The 25,180-nt window shown below is 38.5% G+C and overlaps 1 protein-coding gene across 4 annotated transcripts in view; it reads right to left on the reverse strand.

Annotated features, from left to right (window-relative positions):
* Positions 1–25,180, reverse strand: part of GLS (glutaminase) — a 69,613-nt gene that overhangs the window by 9,226 nt on the left and 35,207 nt on the right. For 3 of the 4 annotated variants that reach the window (XM_069781879.1, XM_069781881.1, XM_069781880.1), the window contains 4 exons: positions 24,894–24,944; positions 22,276–22,452; positions 21,086–21,217; positions 19,269–19,361 (listed from right to left, as the gene is read on the reverse strand). In XM_069781879.1, the coding sequence (XP_069637980.1) occupies positions 19,269–19,361; positions 21,086–21,217; positions 22,276–22,452; positions 24,894–24,944 (453 nt within the window). Of the gene's footprint in view, positions 1–15,171; positions 18,432–19,268; positions 19,362–21,085; positions 21,218–22,275; positions 22,453–24,893; positions 24,945–25,180 lie in introns of those variants that run through there. The other variant, XM_069781878.1, reaches the window with a different exon arrangement.

The following is a 25,180-nucleotide window of genomic DNA, read 5'->3' on the forward strand; positions in this document are numbered from 1 at the left end:
GAATTCCTTAACTATTAAAATTTAATAAAAGGAGAAGGGATGGAGTCTCTTTGCTATACATGAGTTGGATCAAACATTACCATACAGCTATGTAGCAGTATCAAACCCAGAGCAAAAACTGTTCCACCTTTTGTCAAATGGGAGATAAAACCTGCATGCACCACACCAGAGGAACTTAACAGCTCTCTTGTCATCATGCCAGAAAGAGAGAGCACTACTCACTCAGCTACGATGAAACCCTCCCTGTATGACCCTCTTTCCTGGGTGCTGGATATAAGCCTTGTCATCCAGGCAGTGAAACCAGCAAGGAAAGGTTCCTCAGGAATATTTGTGTCACTCAACACTAAAGATCAGAAGTCCCAGATCCCACACCTTGTATTTTCACCTTCAGGTTAGTAGGTGTTAGAGGTCTCGGACTCCGCTGGATGAAGCTACGATGAACTCAGTCTAATGCTGGCAACAGTCCTGCTTCACGTCAGTGGTGGCCAAATGACCACGACCTCCAGAGGCCCTTTCCAACTAACCGTTCTGTGAGTCTGTAGGTAAGAACGCGAGCAGCACAAGAAACAAAAATCAAGACTGTTGCTGCTGAAGAACTACACCGAAGTCAAGTTAAAGGAAGGAAACACTCGGAGTTCAGAGCAGCAGGAAGTCGCACCGCTGCGGCAGACGTTTCAGATAAACACGGGGGGCCAAAAGGGGAAGGAAAAAAAAGAAAGGGGAAAAAAAAACCAAAACAAAACACACCAACCCCAAACCCCAAAAGCACAAACCGAGTAAGATACAGCACTGAAAGTTACAAAGGAAAACTGACTGTTAAAGTGACTCCTAGTCCAAAGCTTTCATACCACAGTTATTCTAAGTATCTCCTAAGCCTAATTGTGCTAAAAGGTTTGAAGAAGTCTCCTTCAAGCAACAGGATTCAGATGTGAAACCAACTGCAGATGAATGGAGGAAGCACAGCAAAACACAAGGGCTGTCTCAGCGTTCCAGGGAGCACATGCCCAGCACAAAGCACGTACATTGCTGTCCCCCCTTCTCTGTAAAAACATTGTTAAAGTACTTTGGTAAGACATGATAGTTTTTGTTTTCTTTTTCAATTTCTCTGTGTACCAACCTGAAAAACCTAATGAAATAATAAGTTTAACTTCAGTATTAATATGCTGAAGTTACTTATCACAAGTGAAATTTCAACACATCTAATTGAGCTGAAAGGCTTGACTGGTATGTGGGAACAGCCTTGGTGGGCTATCATCTTTCCTAGTTGAGCTGCACACCCAAATCCAGCTGACACGAGAAGACTTATTTAAATAGTCTTAGTCTCATGATGGCTAATAGCAAATCCCCATACAAGCCTGAGTTGAGAATCACTTCTCTCGTAACATAGACGGGTTTAGAGGATGTTTTTGTAACGCAGAAGAACGGCATGTGTATCACTGCCTAGGTCTAATGCTATCAGCAGAAGACTCTCCAAACGCTTCAGAGAGCAAGCTGCTATCCTTATTGGCACTAAGATGGGAAACTGAGGCCCAGAGATGGAAACGAACTGCTACGGTCTCGAGGCAAACGAAGAGCGACCTGGCGCCTTCTGCCCACTGCCTCACATGCTTCAGTGTTCGTATAAAACAACCAAACCTCAAGTAGGAAACAAACCCAAGCAGGTGGCCATGCCAGCCCCATGGTCCATACCTGCCCGTGTGTCCCTGTCGCTATGGGGCTATCTGTCCTGCACTGCTATGGCTGCAACGAGACGCCAGCACAGCAGGCGAGCCTCCGCTCCGTACGCCGCTTGGGTCGGGAAAGAAAAGCCAAACAGCTGTGCATGCAAAGAAAACAAATCCTTTAGAAAAAAATTAATTTAGCTCAGGGCTGGATTAATTCCATGAGAAGCTCTTAGCTAAAAAGGTCACTGAATCTGGATTTTAATTTCCTACTGCATCCTGCTTCCTGAGAGCGCTCCCCCCCACCCAATTTCTTTGAAAACATCACAGAATTTACAGTCTAAAAAAATATTACTTCCAACTTTACTGTTTCTCCAGGTGGCTGAGGAAACATGGAAAACCAAACAGAACCCCCTAATCTTTCCAGTGCTCTTTACACAATATTTAGGGACAATGCCACAGGTTAACCTTCAAAAAAGGTGTTCAAAACATTGGGGAAAAAAGGTTGTTTGAATGCATATTGTTTCTCAAGAACTTTACCATATCTGAACTTTACTATGCATCAGACCCAGTGCACTGACAGGAGACTTTCAAATACAACAAGGGGGGGGGTAAGAGAGAAAGATAGTAGAGGTAGTTGAGAAAAACTGGCCAACCGCTCTCTTCTCTCACATCTCTCTTTTTGTGCCTAAAATGGGATGCAGTGTTTCCATTTGGGAACCCTGCCCTCCTGGCCAACTGGCTTGAAGAGCAAAGTTTTAAACGTTCCCCTGCACAGCACAGGGGTGTAGAGATAAATCGGGAAATAAACTTCAGCTCTTGCAGCCCAGCACTTCCCTAATGACGAGCAACTGTCGTACTGGCCCCAGGTCCCAATGCACTGGGATCTCAGAGCGGGTCCCAGATAAGCAAGACTCTTGGTGCATGATACCCCACCGCCCAGCCTCCCGAAAAATGCTGCCAGCTGCAGGAGAGCTGCACTGGAGTGGGACTAAAGCTCTGCAGCTATTCGCCAGCGTAGACAGAATACACCGGAGAAATCGGACCGACTTGTCTGGAAGCGTCTCTGAGGCACACCTCTCCACACTGCTAAAACCTACCAACGCCGCAGCACAGTTAATCTGCACTCACGATACCTCGGCTATCTTCCTTTGGCACCTGCACCAACAACCGAGGACGAGGCAGCACAATCTCCCTATTTATACGAAAAGTCCAACTGATGTTATTTCAAAACCGTGGATCCTGGCTGCACACTGTTACAACCTGGGGAAAGACGAGAGCGCAAGGCGCTCAGCCATTTCTCTGATGCCGTCCAGGCTCTCTCCTCGCCCCGCTGAAGGCCACCCCTGTTCGGCAGCCGGGTCACGCCGACGTGCTGAGCACACCAGCAAAGGTCCCGCTCGCCAAGAGGTCCCGTCCCCCGCCACGCCGAAAGGCCTGCCGCCGCTGCCGCCGTACGCGCCGAGCTTCCGCACCCATTGTTAGCGGCACATGGCATCGCTAATCCGGCTCAGCGCTGGATTAACTCTGAAATGCAAAAAATAGATTTTTAAGCTGTTTAAGGTGAGCGTGTGTCTAGCGAACGAGGATTAACGTTTCACACCGGGCAGAGACTGACTGCTGTAAACTCCTCCTATTCTCCTGACCTTCGCAAATGACCAAGTAGTGACAAGTAAGGCAGAAGCAAAGAGTTTACGTGAGCCAAAAGGGACTGTGCAAAGTAATAAAAGCTCTAAAATCAACAGAAATTCAACTTCACAGTAACACTGTTCTGCCGCTTTTCCTAAAGCGGATCCCCTGACGAGGGTCGTCTGAGTAGGTAGCAAAAAGCAATCATTCCTCCTGCTCTCCGGAAAAACTGCAGATTTTTAGATGCTTATTTTATCAATGGAAAAAAGTTCCTGAAATCTAAGGTGCCAATATAAATTCTGAAACAGCAGTGGTGACCTATAAAAACTAGAAAAAAGTAAATCTAGAGCACAAATTAAACAATTTAGTCATCCAGTTTTTACACACTGAACTTCTAATTCAACTATGCTGAAGCATAGCCTATAGATTACTTGCTTCCTGCATGTAAGGTTTCAAAACAAAACAAAACCCAAACAAATCTGCTCAAAATGAATTTTGAAGCTTCAACTTTGAAATTAAAAGGAGAATGCAAGTAGTCCCTAAAAGGACAAAAATAAACCAGGGATGAATCTCAAAGAGGAAAGCAGGTGTCTGTATGTTCAGACGAGACAAGACCACCTATTTTAAAAATTGACCATGTTTGTATTTACAATTAATTTGCAATAAACTGGAATCTGCTCTCTGGGGTCTGCTGACAAGGCTAGTTTAAAAAAAAAAAAAAAAAATCACTGTTCAAGTCTAGAAGAGACAGCCATAGTTATCCTTTAAAATACCATTCCTCAACATGAAGGTAAGCTGTATTTTGTAGGCAAAGAAATCCCAATCAAAAGTTAGTATCTTTGCAACTGAGCTTCTGCTTTGTTTCCCAAGAAATAAAGTGAAAGTTATTACCTAAGGGTAAGTAAAACATTTACTTTTAAAAGTAAAAACTAAGACTGAACCGCCAACAAATATCCAGCCAAAACAATACGAGTTTGTCAAAAGCACTTAAGTATTACTCTGCCCTCCCACTGAAGTTTCTTCCAGCTAAAACTGCAAGTTTTCAGTCTGGCACAAACAGGTCTCTCTAACACCCAAACTGGTATTTAGATGTGCCACTGCTGGAGAAGTGCACGTGTAACACCTCTCACGCAGAGATCTCCAAGCACAGCTAAGCATTATCCCCGTTTCACAGCTGAGACGTGAACATTCGTACTTACCCGTGTGCCCCAGTCCCACGCAAGCAGCCCGCCAGGATACGACACCCAAATTTAAGCGCTGTGTTTTATTCACCAAATCCCAGACTAGTTTAGGTGCCACCCAGGCGACGGCCGGCTCTGAAGCGGTCCCAGGGCTCGCCTGGCGAGGTTCTGCCCCCGAGTATTTCTCGGGATGGACAGTCCAGGAAGACACTCTGAGCAGCCTCTGGATTAAGCCACAGCATTACCTTATTCTATGGAAAACTAAGTTACCTAAGAAAAGACAATTTCTCTAAATAACTTTCTGAAGCATGCAAAAATAAGTCTTTCGGCTTGAGTAAGAGTGATCAACAGGCCCCACCTACCTCTAGAGCAACCCAGCGCCAACCGCCTCTAACAGAGCCTCTTGCCCCGACTTTAAATGAACACAAGGCTCACAAGAAGTTCATGAAGTTAGAACTCCTTGGGAAAGTCTTTGTTCCCATTATACTAGAAATAATTAGAGGATATGTGAATAAACTAATGCATACACTTACACACATTAATAACATACAAAAATACTTGAAAATACAAACAAGGCTAGCTGTTCCATAAAACTTTCATTTCTTCTTCAGGGCTTTTCCCCCCATCTCTTTAGCCTATTTTCTGCACTGCTGATCCTTGTTTCCTCATGTGATTTGAAGAAAGGGCAAAAATAGCTCTAGAATCTGCAAATATTTACTCTTCTGTGTTTTGAAACTAACACAGGAAGTGAGATTTTGTGGTTTTTTTTCTCCGGTCCATTTTCTAACACATCAACTATCATTTCTTTTCCTCTAGATGGTGCAAGCTTCTCTTTGCAGCTTGGGACAGGGGATGACACCCAGGCTCCTTTAGTTTTACGAGCTGTGGGTGCAGCATTTATTTTTGGAGTCAAAGCTGCAAGAGTAACTTTCAATGCTGCTACCATGGAGTTTATTTTTGGAGTCTCCCTGGTGGAGTTAACTTGAAATGCTGCTTGCACAGCAGTTATTCACATCGTTCTCTACCAACAGCACAAGCTAACGGACTCATAAAACACTTATTTATTCCTCAGTCAACTGCCTTGCAGTTTTCAGCAGCCATGTTCAAACACAATTCGTGTGAATACTGAAAGTTTCTTCGCCCATGAGCTGTGTCTAGACTGCAGCCACACAAGAGGCTGTATTTTCACGTATACATACCCAAAGCAGCTTTAAACCAACTGTACTGCTAGAGCTGCAAAAACCTCAAGCAAGCCACTTAGTTATTTACCCAGGTTCAGAAAGGAGCTTCTGAGTCTCCCCTTGGCCATATCAGATGGCAATACAGTACTGACAGTCTTCAGTCTGGAATCACTTTTATGAGTTACATTGCATTTATGACCGCAACAAACACCTGTGCTCTATAATCCACACACAGACCCTTACTGCATCTGGATAGTTGAGCTGATGACACAGAAACACAACATACGCATTATTTAAAAAAAAAAAAAAATTTTAAAAGCAGTAATATTACTGCTTTTTCATGAAGTTATACTTTACTAAACATGATACAAATGTGGTGGATAATTTTGTAAGTTAAAAGAGTTTTTTGACCTTTATATTATTGATCTAACTACAGATCAGGATGGCAGCAGTGGGCAGCTGCCAGAAGCAGCTAGGCAGGCTATGGGAAATGAACGGCTGCTCCGTTAGCAGTCAGCGTACGAGACAGAATTTCAAGGGCAGCCCCCGAGGGGCTAGCACTGTGGCTACTGCCTCTCACCCCAGCATCAGACTGCACGTCGGACAGAGCAAGAAGGAAGGTGGGAGAAGTTACAAGACAGGTGTTACTGTTTAATAACAAACTAATCAATTCAACAGAAAAATTATGTGGTACCAAGAATTTTTGTTGTTGTTGTTAAAACTGTGTATCAAGCTGAGCAAAATCCCAGCAGGATTTTAAATGTCTTACTGCAATTCGACTTTCAGAATTGTTTCAAATCCAAATTCAATCTTTTAGAATAAGGCTGGTCATTTTCTTCTTCTGACTTCCTACATTTTTGAATCAGCTGGTACACACTGACAGACAAAATTTCTATGGTCCTAGAAGTGTCCGTTTAAAATCTGAAAACAGAACAGGGAGTTTTGACCAGGTTCAGTTCAGACACAGGAACACTAACATACAAATAAGCTTGTGCTGGTAGCTCCATCTCAGTACTCATCACAGAAGCTGTACGTGTAGCTGAATATAAGAAACATTTAATTAAACCAAATATATAAATTGAAGGCTTCTCTTGACACCAGGGAAAAAAAAAAAATCAGAAGCCCCTTCCTTCAACACAAGAACAACTGTCAATCTCCTTTACTGGAAAACATATAGACTGAAGTCACAAAAGGAAAAGGGCAGCCTTCCTGAAAGTGAAGGCTGAGCAGAGACAGTCGTCGTGTGTGTGTGTGTGTGTCCCCCATCTACCAGTTTTGAATGGATTCCTACCATTCGTATTTCCTTCAGTTTCAAACCTTTTAGAGATAGGTCAAAAAGTCTGATGTACTAGACTATGGCACCCAAAATTGCAAATAATTAGAGTATCAATACCGTCGGTAAACTGAGTTTCTTTGCCCATCTCTGCCTGAAGTCCTTTTTTCATCAGAATACTTCAAATTAATCTAGGTATTTAAAAATCATCTAAAAATGATACTTGCTACAAACTAGCACAACACCATAACTGTTTGTCCATCTTTTCTGGCCTGTTACCATACTATTTTGCATAAAATTTTAAAAGCTTAACAAGGACACAGGAAGCAGTAACTGGGAGCAGAAGGTACTTTCTCTTCTGATCACATCTGGAGCCATGAAAAACAGACTTAACCAGAATTCACCTCTTCCAATACCAACCTCTTGCTCATAAGATGGTCATCAAGTGGACACAAATTTCTGGAAAGAGTCTGTGTCACTGGTATTCCTCAAAAGAACATCACTCTACCTGTGAAAAGGCTAATTCATCTTAAATACTAACACGCAGGAGGTGCAAGCTCTTCAAGTAGTCAAAGAAATACCCTTTAACTCATACAGAGAAAAGCAAGAGTCATAGATAGGACTGAGCTCAGTTCTACAATTAATTCAGCCACTGCATGCTCAGAGATTATTACATTTAATTCTTCTGATTTTTAAATGATAGATGAGATTTAGTATCTTGTAAATGAAATTTAAAATACTATATATTTCCAATATAGTTTGTGAATCCATAAGTAATAGTCTACTTCATATTATGTTTGGTTTTGCTCAAGTGCCTGAAAGACAGTAACAACGGCACCGATTGAACTGTCCTTGAAGATGGCAAGCTACAGAAGCAGAGACCTTATTTCATGACAACAAATGCGGTGAATTTGCAATGACTTATTATTTACAGTTCTGGCTATTGATTAATTCTAAAGTATTAGTAAACTGATTCTGTTTAAATTACAGATAAGAATAATTAAAATGAATTAAGAGTCCAACAATTAAAAAAATATTTACTAGATTAGGTGAGACATCTACTTACCTTCAGTAACTGAGATTCTTTCAGAAAGACCATGCCCATCTATTCCACTCCTGAGATGTGTAAACCCCATAGGGTGAGCCAAGGCTGTTTTGGCCAGCCGTGTTTCTCAACTCCCACGCTCCCACCACCGCCTCCCCCAACAGAGGCAGAAGAATCAATTCTTCACCAATACTGACTCCAGAACTTGAGCTCCAGAGGTGGAGAGTGGGTCACACAAACCAAAGTTTAGCTGAATCCCTGCATCAAGCCTCTCCCCAAAAAACAGAGCATTTAAACTTATTTTTACTAGAAGGTATTACGTAGTATCATAAGAATGTCTAGAGCGTATGGATGGGGAAGTTTCTCCTTTCCCGTACCATCATTAGGGGCAGGGATTACTCGGCATGACAGCAGGAAACATTGTGGGAAGAGCAGTGTATGATTGATTTTGTCTTTCCCCTTTGTAGCAGATAAAACCACCATAAAAGATGAACTGGTTCAAGGAGTACACAGAAAAAACCACACAAGGCAGAGCTCAAGACTCAGAGCAATCGACTTCATCAGATTTAGATTAGAAGACCCCAGGAACAGAAACTTCTCTAGTTGGAAGACAATTCCTGCAAAAAAGGCCTCAAGATTCCCTTATACACAACTACGGTACGCAATATTAAGAACCGGCACTAGGATGAACACGGTCAATATTGCTCTGTCATAGATACCCCTGAACAACTCACAGACGATCCTAAATTTTTCAACACAGGAGGCCTTTAGTAACTAATGCTGAAGCTTCACCAGGGCTTAGATGATGATGTAATGACTAGAGAGCTTCCCTCCCTGTGCACACGTGTGTGTGGACAAACAGATGAGTCTGGTAGAAGAGTAGCTGATCTCAAGAGCTACTCACTAACAGTTACTTCCAGGTGTCTCATCCTTTGCTTCACACCCATAACCTTTTTTGGGGGGACAATTATGTTGATTTCAAAAGGTATGAATACTGGGAAGAGGAGAGAAACTTGAGTACCAGAACTGCCTTGACTAGATTACAATGCACACAGTCATGTTTGGTTCCACCTGCTGTTTCCAATTTCTTCTGGTATCAATGAATTAACACACTTTTTACATTTGGAGACAACAGAACTAAGCATGTCACTGACAAAACTCCCAAAATACGAAGTAAAAATGTAACCATCTTTCACTAGACTTAAGACCTCAAGTTAGCTGATTCCACTTTCTTTTTTCAAAAAAACAAATAAACAAAAACAACTTTCATGGACATTCATAAACTCATAAATTGTGCCAGCAAGCAAAATTTTTGAAGACCTAAGGAAAACCAAATTAGAATAACTATAGTGTATCAGGCAGTTCCAGAGAACCATGACTTAACAGGAGGCAGTAATAGAAAAATCCAGCCTGTCTCCTGTCCTTACGACAAACAGTGTTACTGCTGTGTTGTTTGCCATGAATAGTATGACAATGGAATAGCAGGTAGACAAATTATTTCGACAAAAAGTTTACTAGATCAAGTGAAACATTTAAGGCATAAAGAGTCATAAAGACTTTCACCCTTCAAGTCAGAAGATGAAGACCAGGCAAATTTTCAGTTTTAGGTGGTATGCACTCGCCACCAGTAGTTTGGATGGAAATACTTGAATCTTGCTGCCGTGTCCAAAGCATCAAAGTTATGTGGAAAAAAAAAGGAATGACCCTCTCAAAGGCTTTAACCCACTCTGCTGTCAAACTCTTTCAGCATTTCTTATCAGTAATGAAATAATGTTTTGTCAATATATTATGATGACTGGAAGTTCCAAAATGGTAAAATAATAATTCTTGCAGTAAACTATTACAGGAATCTTAGGGTTGTCATCATCTCATGATACAGACTTTGGTAGTTCCTGATCAGTCCTTTCATAGGCTAACCTCTGCATTGAAAAACATACAGAATACGTACAGAAACCTTGTCAAGGGGAACGAACACTGACCAGTTGACTCCGGATGCTGGGAAAAAAACAAGAGCCTTTGAAGTAGTGGATGCAGACATTACTAACACTGCAAGATTTGGGACCAAAGGACTGGGATCAACGATAGTCACACGAATAAAGCAGAATGCTGATGGGTGCTTTAGTGATGCTAGCTGTATTAAGCAGACAGGACAAAAGAACGTCTGCCTTTTCAAGGACCTATTGACTACAACTGATATCCACACAACCTGATATCCATACAGTCCAGTAGAATAATGCTCCCGCTTCCCAGGCTGTAGGTACTTTGTCTATTTATGGACAACAGTTTACCCTTAACTACAGGACCCAGAGCTGGAATTATTCCCAAAATAAAAGACGATGTTCTCTAAAGACACTCACTGAAATTTTACTAGCAAGAGACTGACTACACCCTACAGGCTGAAAGCAGAATAGGGGAAACCTTACCAGAAATTTGCACTCTACTCTTGTTGGGAGGGTTGTTTCTAAAGTATTAGGAACCTTCTAGAAACCTTCTTCTAATTTTTAGACTATTTACTCAGTACCTGCTTTTCTTGCATCGGAAATATTTATTTGCTTAAACAGATCTTCCACCTCCAGGGTTTTATCTTCAAACCCTGGGAACAGTTACATTAATCCCCATCTGCCTTTGGTGCATGGGACAAAACATACTCAGCTGTTCTAGCCTACTTCTCCATGTCCTCAATCATAATTCTTAATCCTTTTCTGCAGTGGCATGGGTGGGTTTTTATAAAACACGTTTGATCACAACAGTTTATTCTCAGACCAAGATTACATTTTAAATAGTTGTCTTCCAACAATTACAGGTTGGAAAAGTTTAAAGGACAAGTCCTTTAAAAGAAGCGTGAAATGCACTTCCCATATAGAAAGCCAGAGCTACACATATAACCAAAACCAGGCCTACTAGTCCAAAAAAAATTGATACTGAATGAGTAATTCCTGAAAAAACAAAAAGTTGCCTGCCTCAAGGAAAAAGCTGGACTAGCGAATGACATCAACAGGAAGCAAGCAACATTATCTCTTCCTATCACTCCACTTGTGTTCTCAGTTCATTGTTTTGATAAGCACTCTGATCAAATAGTAACATGCTGTCCCTCAGAAATAACATACTTCCACGTTTGCATTTAGCCTGTTATGCTTTAATAGAAAAATAAAGGGAATATGGCATTTTCAAATCCTTAAATCATTTTATTTTCAACAATTAAATGAAAAAAAAAAACCCAACAAAACCAAAAAAACCCTAGGATCCAGTAGAAAAATACAGCAGGAGGTAAAAATGTTATTGCTGACCAAAAGCCATTTTTACCTATGCCACTTCTAGGACTCCCTATGGCCAACAGACTTGCCCATGACAGTAAGCTCATCATGCACAGTGAAAAGACAGGAATCACCATCACAAGCTGCAGAAAGAGAAAATTTCAGCTAGAGATTAGGAAAAAATTCTTTGATGGAAGTGATAAAGCACTGGGACAGGTTACCCAGCGAGATTACAGAAACCCCATCCTTGAAGGTTTTCAACACCTGACAAAGTTCTGGAGCAACATGATCTAACTGATGTTAGATCCTGCTTTGAGCTGGAGGTTGGACTAGGGGATCTCCAGAGGTGCCTTCCAAGCTCTACAATGTTATGGTTTCATTCTCAGGTTGCTTACAGTCACTAGAATCTCCTGCACTTCATACAAATGGGTTATGATGACTGCACCCAGCTAAGTAAAACTGACCTAATTTAAGAGAAGATACAGTATGAAGATAAATTCCCAATTTACAGTGTGCACAAGAATTTTGTACTAACAACATACGAATACTTCAAATTCTGTATACCAGCTGTTTGGCAACTCAAGTGAAAAGCCTGCTTAACAATAGCACTTAGCTATTAAAGAACCTTCCAAAGAAAATAACAGGTATTTGTTGACTGTATTATCAAAACAATTATTTCAAATCTTCAGAATATTTCAGAAAAAACAAGAATCAAATTCAAACAATTTCACTGAAAAATCATGAAGCCAAACAGATTAACAGAAGTGCAGATAAGGGGGGGGTGAGGGGAAGTCAGACTGTATTCCAAGTCTGACCAAATAACAATGAAATTAATGTACACTGATCTCTAACAGGAGAAGTACTACCAACTGCCTGTAATTTACAAAATAACAGCGCTACTTAACTGGAGAATATCCACTGTAAGTGATCAGATAAAGGGGTCAGAGGAAGTCTGGAAAGAAGATAAGCAGAAGACAGCTTTTGCCTTCTGCAAACATAACTGGTATCAGGAAAGTATGAGGACAACACTACAGAAGGCACCAGCTGTGTGCCAGCTAGGTCAAAATCAGAGCAGAGCAGCAGGTAAACTGGGAAGCGTTACCTTACAACAGATATGCCCCCCCCCCCCCCATGTCCGCTGCATAAATGAAATACATGAAAGTATGGCTGACTGGAACATTTTTGAGGGTAGAAAAGTCTTCTGGAATTCTTTGCTTTTCCCCTTGTCCTTCCTTCAATCCTATTTCCTCATCACCCTTAGTGCCAAGGTGTCCAAGTGTCTATTACTCTCCCAACATGTAAAAGGGCCAGTTGTTGTGGTTTAACCCCAGCCAGCAACTAAGCACCACGCAGCCGCTCACTCACTCCCCCCCCATCCAGTGGGATGGGGGAGAAAATAGGGGAAAAAAGTAAAACTCATGGGTTCAGATAAGAACAGTTTAATAGAATATAAAAAGAAGAAACTAATAATGATAACACTAATAAAATGACAACAGCAATAGTAAAAGGATTGGAATGTACAAACGATGCACAGTGCAATTGCTCACCACCCACCGATCAACACCCAGTTAGTCCCTGAGCGGTGATTCCCCGCCCCCACTCCCCCCAGTTTCTGTACTAGATGTGATGTCCCATGTATGACCCGTTGGCCAGTTTGGGTCAGCTGCCCTGGCTGTGTCCTGTACCAACTTCTTGTGCCCCTCCAGCTTTCTCGCTGGCTGGGCATGAGAAGCTGAAAAATCCTTGACTTTAGACTATACACTACTTAGCAACCACTGAAAACATCAGTGTGTTATCAACATTCTTCTCACACTGAACTCAAAACACAGCACTGTACCAGCTACTAGGAAGACAGTTAACTCAGCTGAAACCAGGACACCCGTCTTTTTCTTTTTAAAAATCTGCACAGTCCAGTTAACTCTTAACAGCCTTACTCTAGGTCATGCATCCATGTCAGCTTCATTACCTAAATGAAGTTCTGTTTTAACTACTTAAACTCATGAAAAAAACAACCAAACAAAAAACCCAACAAACTTGCCACGACCACTCTTCTGCCAGCCTAAACTCTATTGTAGGACTTTACTTAGTTAAACTGCAGCTTCAGCTATAACCATTATGTAAGGCCTGCTACTCACAGAAGAAACGCATGTGCATTTTCAGAAGTAACCGAACTACGTGCAGAGCTGTGCCACTCCTAAGTCTTGCAAAAACTTTTAAATGCTAAGGGTTCAAGCGATATCAAAAGTCTGCATAAAGCAGTATTAGACACCAATAAAATTAACTTCTACTTGCATGTAAACCAAAAGCCAACAGGGCATTTCTATTTTGCACACAATATTCTCTAGAAGGAGCAAATGGTAAATCAAAAACCACACTTGATTCAAAGTAGGTATTTTAATAATTTACACTGCAACAAACTATTCAACATATCAGGACATAAATTCCTGAAAGAAAATGGGGCTGTGCATGACCCATCCTTTAAAAGCACATCATTACACACATTGTTTATTCATGCCTTTTCTAGACTGGACAAAAACTATAGAACAGACAAGATACCAGCATGATAAAAAAGATTAAGCTTTAGTTAGATTTCTACCTGATTTAAAGCCTCTGGCCATCCCTGCAACTAATATAGGCATTTGTGACAAATTCCTCAAAAAGACTCTGCACTGAAGATAAATTATTAGGTGTACTTAGTCATCCCAATAAGAACTCCGTTGAAAAGTATATTCTTCTTTCACTGGAGTAACTGTTTCTGAACTCCCACCAAAAAACTACAGAGATATTTAAACAAAATTAAAAAAATAAAATAGTAAAAGCCTACAATGTTTAGGATACTAAAACACTATATATAAATTATGAAGCTCATAATTAACTACTTTGCTCCAGCTAACTACTGTGCATCAATGACATGTATGTATCAAGACCAAGAGAAAGAAGAGCAATGAAAAAACAACACACCTATCCCCCCCCCCGCCCACCCTCTCTGACTCCATTGCCTTTTTATTCATCTACCCACCCACTGGTCTTTTGACACAAATGCACAATGAAAACCTAAATATAAGAGCCAAAGTAATTCTACAATAAATCACCTGTGGTTCTCTCTTTGTATCTACTATTCTTCTACCTTTGCTCATCTTTATGACTTTTAGAGAATAAACTCTTTTGGTATGTGATATTTTATGTACAATGAACATACAGCGAATTTTAAAAACATTGTTTAAGTAATGCAGTTTATAAACCAATCTACAGAAAAGCTAAGTTAATAATTATGGCCACCCTCAGTATAGTCGTATGTCTCATGACAAAATCTTACCTCAGAATCGTCACATTACAAATACCTCTACTATTTAGTATCTCAAATAAATTTTCACGGAAAAAAAAAGTAAGCCTGTGACAAAGGGCAAGTACTTTGCCAGGAACCCAGATTCAACTAACCATTATTCAGACCCCGCTGTTGCTACTACACGGATGTGGTTTTTGGACCACCTTCCTTGCTATATGTGATTTATTACAAGCTGTATTTTTCACTTCATAATGCTCAGGATGAACAGTTACTAACCTTGCACTGGTACCATTAACCACATATTTTCCAAGTGACTGAATTAGTATCTTCAAAACCACACAAATACACAGTGACATTAACATCCTACTGCACCATGACATTTTTATTAGAAAAGTCACGGTGAGAAAGTTTTGCTACTTTGATTTTTGCTTTAAACTTTCTAAGATAACAGTTCAAAGAGAAAAATAATTAGATTATTGTACAAAATGTTTAAGAAATCTTCGGAAGGTTTTCAATGACTGGTTTAACTAAATCTGCTTATTCCACCTACTTTTCTAGAACTTTATCTTTTTTAGAACGGAGTGCTCACTATCTCACTTCAGTCTCAAAAATGTGTTTGAACAAATCTGTTCTCCATTGAGAGAAAAAAATACAATAAAAATCAGCTTAAAATAAATTTATTAAACAATACAAAAATAAGCATGCTGGAAATCAAGATACATAAATAACATACAATGCAAATGAAAAATGGAAAACGAGACAGGTAACTTAACAACTGAGCCAAAAGGTACAACACAAATGCTAAAATAAAATTTTTAAAAGCATTTACATTTCTAATGAAATGTTAATGATGCCGACAAAGAAAAACAAACAAACAGCTAAAATGCTTGAATATCAAGAATTGCTCTTACTGTAGCACAGGTGAACACTAAAACCGTTGCAGACTTCAAACACTCAATGACTAGCCTCTACCACCACATTCTTTCAGACCCGCTCACCAAACATAATGCAGGAATGGGTAAGTCATCATGGCAGACCTGACTGTGGCCCAGCTATCTGCGTACCCTGCCATGAAGAAGAGCCATCTGCACAAATGGCAGGCCAGAACAAGAAACTGAGAGTGTTGGCAAGTTACAAACTAATTGGTCCAAAGGATTCTCCTCCTGACCCCTCCTAACCAGAGGCTGGCTTAAATTCTGAGACAGGCTTCAAAAGCATATATTACAGAACTGTAATATATATATCTAAAGTAAAGATTGTGTAAGCTGTACCCTAAATATTCTTATTATGCATATGAAAGATCTAGTAGTTTCCTTAATTTTATATTTCCCATGCAGGACTTGCCTCTACCACAAGTTTGGTATGTAACTGACAAACATAAATACAGTAAAGATTTTTATTTTCAAGTTGAAACCCAGAAGGAACAATTTTCCATCTGCAACCACATTTTTAGAATGAGCTTCAAATAGTACTAAAAATCAGAAAATAACGTGTGCAGAATTAGATCAAGCAAACCCTGCATCATACATTTTCCTTTTTTAATTAAACTAGTAATTTAACCAGCAACATGTCATCACTGTAAATACTTGCAGTAGCAGCACAGACACAATTATGTTCCCTCTTGCAATCGAGGGTATTTCAGGTAAAGACATGTAGTTTTGCAGGATCTGAACACTTGTTACGTCTCTGTAACTACTAGTTTACTGTAAAATCCTCAAACAGGTGAAACATTTTTATAATTCAAGACTCTGCCTTTACTTATTTTACTTTATTTTCAAGATAAGCACTGACAAACCTAACCTTATCATCAGTGATAAGATTATAAAACAGCTACTATTCAGCAATTTATGACTCACATTTATTACTGACATCTGCACCACAGATTTACCTCTTCATCCCAGTAGGACTTCAAATTCACTGAAAATTGACGTTCCATATTGTTTTGCTTAAACATTTTAATCTGCCTGCAGGCTTCAAAGACAGGAAGCCCATCCTTTTACAATACACTGCTAGATGAAGATTATTGAGGGTTTAGTCAGAGCTTATTTCAAATGTTTATGCAAAACTAACAATACCTAAACAGAGTAATTAAGAACAGCTTGCTTTCTCAGAGAACATCAGCTTTGCTTTATGCATCTTCCAGAATTCATAAACATCCAGATGGGTCAAAGAAGGGGCAGGAAAAACCTAACTCTCCCCTTATGCAAAACTCGCATATTAACACACTTCAGAGTTTTACATAAACTAAAAAGGGAGAGGGATTGGGGGAGGGGGCAGGGAGAAGGGGTGGAAGTGTTACTAAGGAATTATCTGTCATTGTCTCTTAAAATCCTCAACAAGCTAATACCATTTATCATTACTCAGACAAGTTTTCTGCAGTTTTATAAACCAAGACTCTGCATGATGTGTACTGGGCATGGGATATATCAGATTATCTGCAAACTTATAATGGGGAAAACATTATAGAGAAGAATTTTCTAAGATTTTTAGCATCATTAAGAATCTAATAGCTACAAGTGTCAAGAATTTAGTAAGTCTGTGCCCTCTGTCCAGCATTGCCTATTGAGCTCTTCGAAGCTTACATACACCATTTCAAGCTACACCCTACTCAAGATACTCAAAATTATCAAATTATGCAGATGAACAGATGCAGTTGCCTGTCAAATAATGCAAATCCTGTTTCTTAGCAAGCTGACAGAGGTGCAAACTCACTATCATTTTAAAAAGTAGCAATTAGTGATCACTTTTTAAAAATTTGCTCATGTCTAAGTAAATGAAACCTCTGATCATATATATGAACATGTGCCCATATTAGCAGTTGAAAAATAAGTTAATTGTAAACAGTTTTAATAATATCTACCTATCTGCTTTACTCTGAATGTATTTCCTGCTCACTACTCGGTTACCACTCTAAACCCAAGACTGCTTACATTCCTCTCTAGGGTGGAGCACAGCATTATTAGTAAGGCAGACTTCTGAGTCATAACTACCAGCTGGCAGTACAAGCAGCTAGCAAGACACTCAAAAGAGTTTGGTACGAAATCCTTCCGCTGCATTAGTTACCTTGCAAACAAGGCAGGGTTTTCTTCCCCCTTCTCCCAGTCCTGCCCAGCCATTTTTGCTCTTTTTATTTAAATGTTATCATTAATAATTATTAAAGGTCTGATTAAAAAAAAAAAAAAAAAAAAAAAGAAAAATCTTCACTAGCATGGCATATCCAAAGGATCCATTTCTGTTCAAAACAATTTGAAAGCTCGTGTTAAAGTAAAACATGACTCAGAACCTATCTCCACTTAATATACAATTTAGAGATACATGAATTTGCTGTATTTTGCTGACACTATTTTACTTTATCTTTTAATTAAAATTCTTGTATCTTTACATGCTGACCCTGATCAGAGCACACACTGTAAGTTCTTGCTTAGCTCTAAAGTTAATTTACTTAAAATTCTCAGATATAAACAAAAATAAACAGATATACACAAAACTGGTATATCTTTGAAAACATTCAGATTTACCTTTTTCTTTTTTTTAAAGTAAATGTGTTTTAAGTAACTACAAAAGTCATTTAACAGTTTTGGGTTTTGTTGTTTGCATGTGCTTCCCCACCACCACCCTTGAACTTTGACAGTCTTTTTGGTATAGCATACAGAATTTACACAAAATGTATATATAAATGAAACACCAGGCAAACAATATTAAAATCAAAGTTAAATCTAGAGATGCTTGAGGGTTTTTAAAAAGAAGAATTTAATGAAACTAGAACCCATTCATTTAGTTTTGCTCTCCCCGACCTTCCATTCTATACACTACGGTTCTGGAGATGTCCTCGTTTGATTCAGGTGACACTTTTTTCCATACTGTTTCTTTTAAAGCAAGTTCTTGCTGGAGATTCTCATAGTCCATTGGTCCAAAGGAATGCTAGTTGTTCAAGCAACATACATTATTTATTAGTGTATTTGAAGGAAAAAAATCCATACTTGCAGTCAATGCTAACAGACTCAAGTTTTTCACCTCTTCACATAAACTGTTATTTTCTTGTTTCCCGTTATAAAAAATTCAAATTCCAAATTGGGTATTTTTTAGACGTACACATGCAAATAGAAGCACTTTAAAAATCCTTCTACTGTATCTTCTCCTATTGAAATCTTCATGCCTTAGTTAAAACATTAATGGTAATAAAAGCAAAGAGGTTTTCCTTATCTCAGGCACCCTCACACTTTTATCTTTTCCACATGTAGCTACAGTGGATTCAGTTCATTCCCAGAGATTGCTTATACTGCTTCCTTAGTAACTGGCACTTGTCTACAGCACTGTAAATGCCTGAATTCACTGCCTGTGCAACTCTCAGCAAGTCATGTGGTCTCAGAGATATCACTGTCAAAAAACGCTAAACATACATCTCATGCATGGCAGCACAGAACAGAAAGGCTAAGCCCACCAGCTGGTCAAATCTTTATTAAAGGCAACCAGTACAGTAAAACTCTTTGCAACTTTTATCAGACACCATATACTTAGTCTAGCAAGGGAGATGAACTGTATGAAATGGAGTTACAAATCTAATATGAAATTCTACTATACTAAACCCTGTGATAGCGTGGTCCACCCAGGTAAGCGTCCACTAATAATGTAAACTAACTAGTTTATCTGAAAGCTTTGATGCAATACATGTCATTGAGCAGTTTTGCATTTAGACAAAACTTTCCGTATTTCTTGATGTCTACATGCAATACTCACTAAACACATATATTAACTTACCCGCTGATCACCACCTTCTCTGCGAGGATCAAGCTTTTTTGCAAAGTGTCTCAAATTATCGTAGTTATGGAAATTGCACAAAGAAACCAGATCCTGCAAATATTTAGAGAACATACATTATTATTTGGATATGACAATCAAATGCATGAGATTGTAGTAATGCTACCACTTATGTATTACATCATAGCCTAGTAACTTAAACCAGTAATAAGACAAGCTTGTTTAATAAATCAATACCAATGTCTTTGAGGCCCGTTGAACATAATACAATGACATGATTAAGTTCTAATAACACCTTTAAACTCCTTTTTAAAGAAGTACAAAAAAAGTAGCACTTAGCAAAATATCTATTTTAGTATATTTCTACTCCAGCTGTATGAAACCCTTCAGTAACCGGAAGAATAGTCTAGACTAGTCTAGTACATAAAATTTGAATCAAAAGGATGAAACAAGAAAACGTGAGACATAATGGATTTTAAATCAGTTTGAACTACAACATAAAAGATTATAATTACAGACCTTTGCTATGCTGCTGTATATTTAAACGGAAATGTTACATTTGTGTTACTTGTATGCCATGATAATCTATCAGTTTTTAGGTCCCATTATAACACAGAATAAATGCAGCAAAACCGTCACCTACCTATTTTTCTATGATTTTACCTTTAAATTATCAAGACTATTTCATATGAAACTTTCAAGTATTTAAACTAGAATTAGTAAATTCTTATTACTCTTAACTTGCAGCTGTACAGATGTTAGATAAATAGAAGTATGAAGTTTTAACTGCTGCTCATCCACATGAACTAAACCCTTGCATACTGTAAATCCCATGTTGTCAATAAGCTAAGTGAACACTAGTCATACAAGTAAGTGTTCACGCTAGGAACTGAAGTCCATCCAAACTAGTATCACTGCAGCTTAACTGTCATCACTATAAAAAAAGGGGGGGTGGGGAGGAAGAAAGAGCCTAGTTATGCCTTCAACTTCCAAACCATTACCAATAGTCTTACATTTCCTATGGGGCTCTAGATAGCCTACTATTCTCTTTTTTTGAGACTTCCCCCCCGCCCGCCATCTGTAGTTACTTAATCAGTATTGCAAGGCAGTTTTAGGGAGAAAATAAAAAAGGAAGGCAACATTGTTTACATCCTCCTCTCCCACAAAACTTCTTTATTAATCATTACAAAGTACTCTACAAAATCTCCTGTTTCTAATGCTGCTATCAACAGACTGTCCATAGCCCTTTCAAAAGCAAGAGACAAAGCTAGGAAGAGCTTGCCGAACAACTGGGTCAAATCTATGAAGACATGTTTTATGTGAGACTGTTTACAAAAATTGGTTTAAAAAAATACATCAGAGCAGCATTATTTCATTAGAATCTTTCTTTTATTGTAATAAGAGCTGCATTCCCAATGTTTTGAAAATCGTTTACTTTATGACTGGAGAGGAAAAGAAGTCTATAAATAGAGCTCTAGAGCTTCTAATGCAGTATACAAGACACCAGCTCTTTCATTACTTCATGAAGTGTTCCTTTTCAAAGCTTTTCCACAATCAATTTCTCCAGTGTTTCTGGCATCATATTTTCTTAATGCTCACTGAATTAAAGTGTTATTTATTACTAAAAAGCAAATGTCTCTTCTTGGACTTTCACCCTTGGATCAGATGAAACTTGCTATGTATGGAAGAGTAACAAATCACTATTTAATTCACTTAGATCTCAGCTACACTAACTGAAACTCAGTAAACATTAGCTGGAAAAGGAAAAAAACAAACCAAAACAAAAACCCAAAACCACTAAAGGCAATACTGCTTACATGACAAAAGTGAATTCCTTTAACACTGTTGCCCATCTTGTCCAAAGGAGGTGACCAGCACATCAAGCCCATGACGTTAGGAACGACCAGAAGAATCCCACCAGCAACTCCAGATTTTGCAGGAAGACCAACCTATAGAATAATTATACTGAAGATTATTAAGCAGCATTTATAAAATGTAGACCTGGAAAGCACTTTAAGCTGGAAAAGCGTTATTAATTATGTCTTTTTAGATAGACAATAACCTGAAGCACAGTTCATGGCAATCCGAGGTACATGATCATAAAGTTTTTTGCTCTCAGTAACACAGAGATTCAGTAATACAGTGGAAAAGATAATTTAGATCTATTATAAAAATGCAATTATGACTAAGCAGTACTACACAAGCATATCTGTCATGAACAGTTTGCGACAAGGTAGTAGTACAAAGGTATACATGTAAAAAAAATCTTGACTGGAAAAGGTAAAAAAAAAAAACCCAGGAAAACAGAAGAGTCTGTCCATGAAATCATACAATAACCTACCTATTTACAATCTGGTTAAAAGTATTGCTTTTTTCCAATAGGAACTAACATGTCACATATCCTCATAGCTCTGTAAGCAATAACTTTTAGGTCACGCAAAGTGTCATAATCAATTTTATGTGAATGCAATAAGGAAAACTAAAACCACTCAAAACAAAATGCTGAAAACACAAATAACATGCAGCACATCTTGAAATACTTACACGTAAGAAACATACTGCTGGAAAATAGAAGCATGGTACATATATGTGTATGGCTGTGTATGACAGCCACTTTTACAACACATGAGGACAATTCATAAGCCTGAGTTCATGAAGAAAAAGCAACTGTCTGCAAAGGCAGTTACGCTGTTTCCAGTGACATCTGCATCATGACCTGTTTCTGTCATGAACAGCCTTTCTTATGGGACAGTATTTGTGTTTCAACATGAAAAAGATTCCCAAATGCAAAGTGGCAGAGAAGAGTAAGTGCTATAAGGTGTGTGGTACTAATAGTGCCATGAATCCTAGGTGAGATTTTCCCATATGGTGGGTTCAATTTCTAAACAATTCATTTAACGCTCTCCCCTCTCCCTCAGAAGCAAGCAAGCAAGCCCTGGAACATGGAAAACAAGAGCACAGATTAATCTTCCTGGTGACCTATAATTAATATATGAAAACTACTTACATGGAAGGCAAACTGCCCTGAAAAGTCATACATGCCACAGGAATGCATTAAACTCAAGGTATTCCGGACTGCTTCAGGACTCAGTACTCTTTCACCAGTGATTGGGCAAAAGCCACCATTAGCCAGAGTTGCTGCCATCACACTTGCTGATTCACATGTTACTTCTATTGAGCAGAGCTTATGAAAAAGAAATAGACATTATAAGAACCGATACTTCTAGCACATCAAGGACAACTACAGCAGGATCAGCAACATGTCTCTAGAGAAATAATAATATCTCATACAATAACCTGTAGCATAACATTCATTACAGATGACGCTAGTAGCATCAATTAATATAGTCTGAATCTTCCTACTATAAAGATCCCAGTGACAGTGTTTGTAAGCCCTCTTAATAGTTTGGGACAGTATTTTTCATGGGTTAGTGTCTCTGCTTGATTCCTCCCCCCACCCCCCTTATGTTCCTTTGAGAGGAAGAGGACTGGAAAACAATCTCAGTATTTTTCATCTGCTTAAATGGCAAAGCCACAGAATGACTGGGGTTTTTTCCAATTTGAGTTTGTGTGGTTTTTTTTTTTTTTTTAAGCCTTAGAAGACCCCACACATTATTAAAAGCACATTTTAAAGCTGCAAACTCTAGCACATGCAAGTCTTAATGCCAGCACTTCCTGCTGATGCAGCCTTATTTCACCTTTCTCTCATGTATAGTTTATGATATATTAATGATACGACCACACAATAGTTTCTCCCAGGATCCCTGCTTCAGTACAGACTATACATACTTTGGTGACACATCAGGAAATGTGATATGATGCCATCACCTGATGCTGCCTCATTTCTGCAGAAACCAAAAGATAAGCTGGTTTCAACCTAAAACTGAAATGCTACTCTGAAAAGTAAACAAACTAGTGCTTGTATTCTTGCTTTTGCCAAACAGTCATTACATGATACTTCAGGAAGTTACCTAAGCCACGTTTGCATGAGTAGTTACTACCTGGAATTCTTATTTTCCGGGTGCCAAACTCAATACATCCTAGTCCAACCAACTGGAGTTGCAAATCAAGAGATTGTCAGAGACGCATCTAAAATGGCAACTGTGTTTTAAACATATGAAGTATTACATAATATCACCTACTTTGAAAAAAAGTGTTCCTAGGTTCTCAGTTTAAGCACCTGCATTTTGTACCTCGGTTCTCTAAAATGAGAATAATCCATCCTCACTTTTACAGAGATAATAGGAAAGTAAGTTTATTCCTGTTCAGAAAGTTTCCAATTACACAAGGGAGGAAGGAGCATTACAGAAGACCCAAAGAAAAGAAGTAACTAGCCTTTTAAGTAGAATCTGAGTAGAGTGTTGGAAAGTAAGCGTTGTACAGTGAGAAGAAAAGAAAACAGAATTACCGCTCGTGTATGAGCTGCCCTTTTTCTGAGTATGGAGTGGGAAGGGGATTTTGCAAGGGAAAAAAAAAGAATGACACGCAGTTGTGAAATTAGAGATCATTATGTATGAAAATGACGCCAAAGTAAAATAAATCAGAAAAGTTAGTTTTGGCATTTCTTAACTTATGAATAGCTTTGGACTCAGAAGCATATCAGGACTTGAGGCAGTGGGATAGGAAGCATTTAAAAAGCATGTTTAAATAGTAAATAAATTATTAGTTTTGTCCTGTAATAACAGACGTTCAGAGTATTAGCTTGTACCTGGTTTCCAACTGAACAAGAGGTCAGCTAAGGCTAATCACATATACCTTACTTCATAAACTGTCATTTGATCCAAAGATTAAAGCAGGTGCATCCCAATAGAAAAAAAACTCAGATAAAATTTGCATTTTAAGATGTATTGTTTATAATTTGCATAAGTAAAAGCAAGTCTCATGAATCAAAACCAGATTCATTTTGAGAACTAAACTCTGGATTTTTTTTTATTTTTTTTTTTTTAAACTATCCCAGATGGACTGAATCAGTAACACAACTTGAACTGCCTCTTGAGAACTACATGCCACAGAGCTAACCGAGTTGTGAATGTTTTAATATTAGGAAACCCTTAGTGAGGAAATACCTCACGCTTGCCAAGTTCTCATTTTGTGACAATTGCAAATAACTTGCTGAAAGTGAAAAAGAAAAAAAATGGGGGAGGGGAGAATATATGTGACTAGATTCTTTGTTTTACTCATAAGCATTGAATTAAACAAAAAGGAGATATTACTATTATTTCATTTATAACACTACCCTTGAGCTTACAATAGAGCATGCATATACTATTTATTTACACATGGAGTTTAAATACTTCACAGTACAATAAAGAGCAGCAACCCAAAGAAGCAGAAGTATTTTGTCGAACTCACTGAAGTAATACAAGACATTTTAAGCTTCTAACTACTAGTGTTTTAAAGACTATCTCTAGTTTGCATTAGCAATAAAGACACCTAAGTACATCACCTAAAAAAAAGCAAATCTGCATACATCAAATGTACATCATTCATTTCCAGAGTTTAAACAGAAGCTGACAAGTTTAACTATAAGCCATTAAAGCTTTCATATCTATGAACAAATCAGCTTCTACTGCTTATAATACTAATTTTAAGTCTATAAAGACTCTCAATTTTGAAGTCACTTACCTGAAAATAGAAGTCTAGTATAGCAACCATATCCGTGCCTTCAGGAAAGCACTGAGGAAGAAAAATAAAGAGTCTTTAAAGTAAAATTATGGTTTGGTTGTTGGTTGTTTTTTTTTTTAAATATCTCTTTTAGAGAGACATAAATTAAGCTATATTCTTGTCAGCATATTAAGCATTAAACAGATTTTAAATTAAATGTTTAATTAAATGTAACAAGTAGAGATATTAAATCACATCAGATTTAAAAATAACACAGCACAGTGAGATCAATAAGCTAGGTATTAAAA

This window comes from Haliaeetus albicilla, chromosome 4, assembly GCF_947461875.1.
Source record: "Haliaeetus albicilla chromosome 4, bHalAlb1.1, whole genome shotgun sequence".
Classification (NCBI taxonomy): domain Eukaryota; kingdom Metazoa; phylum Chordata; class Aves; order Accipitriformes; family Accipitridae; genus Haliaeetus; species Haliaeetus albicilla.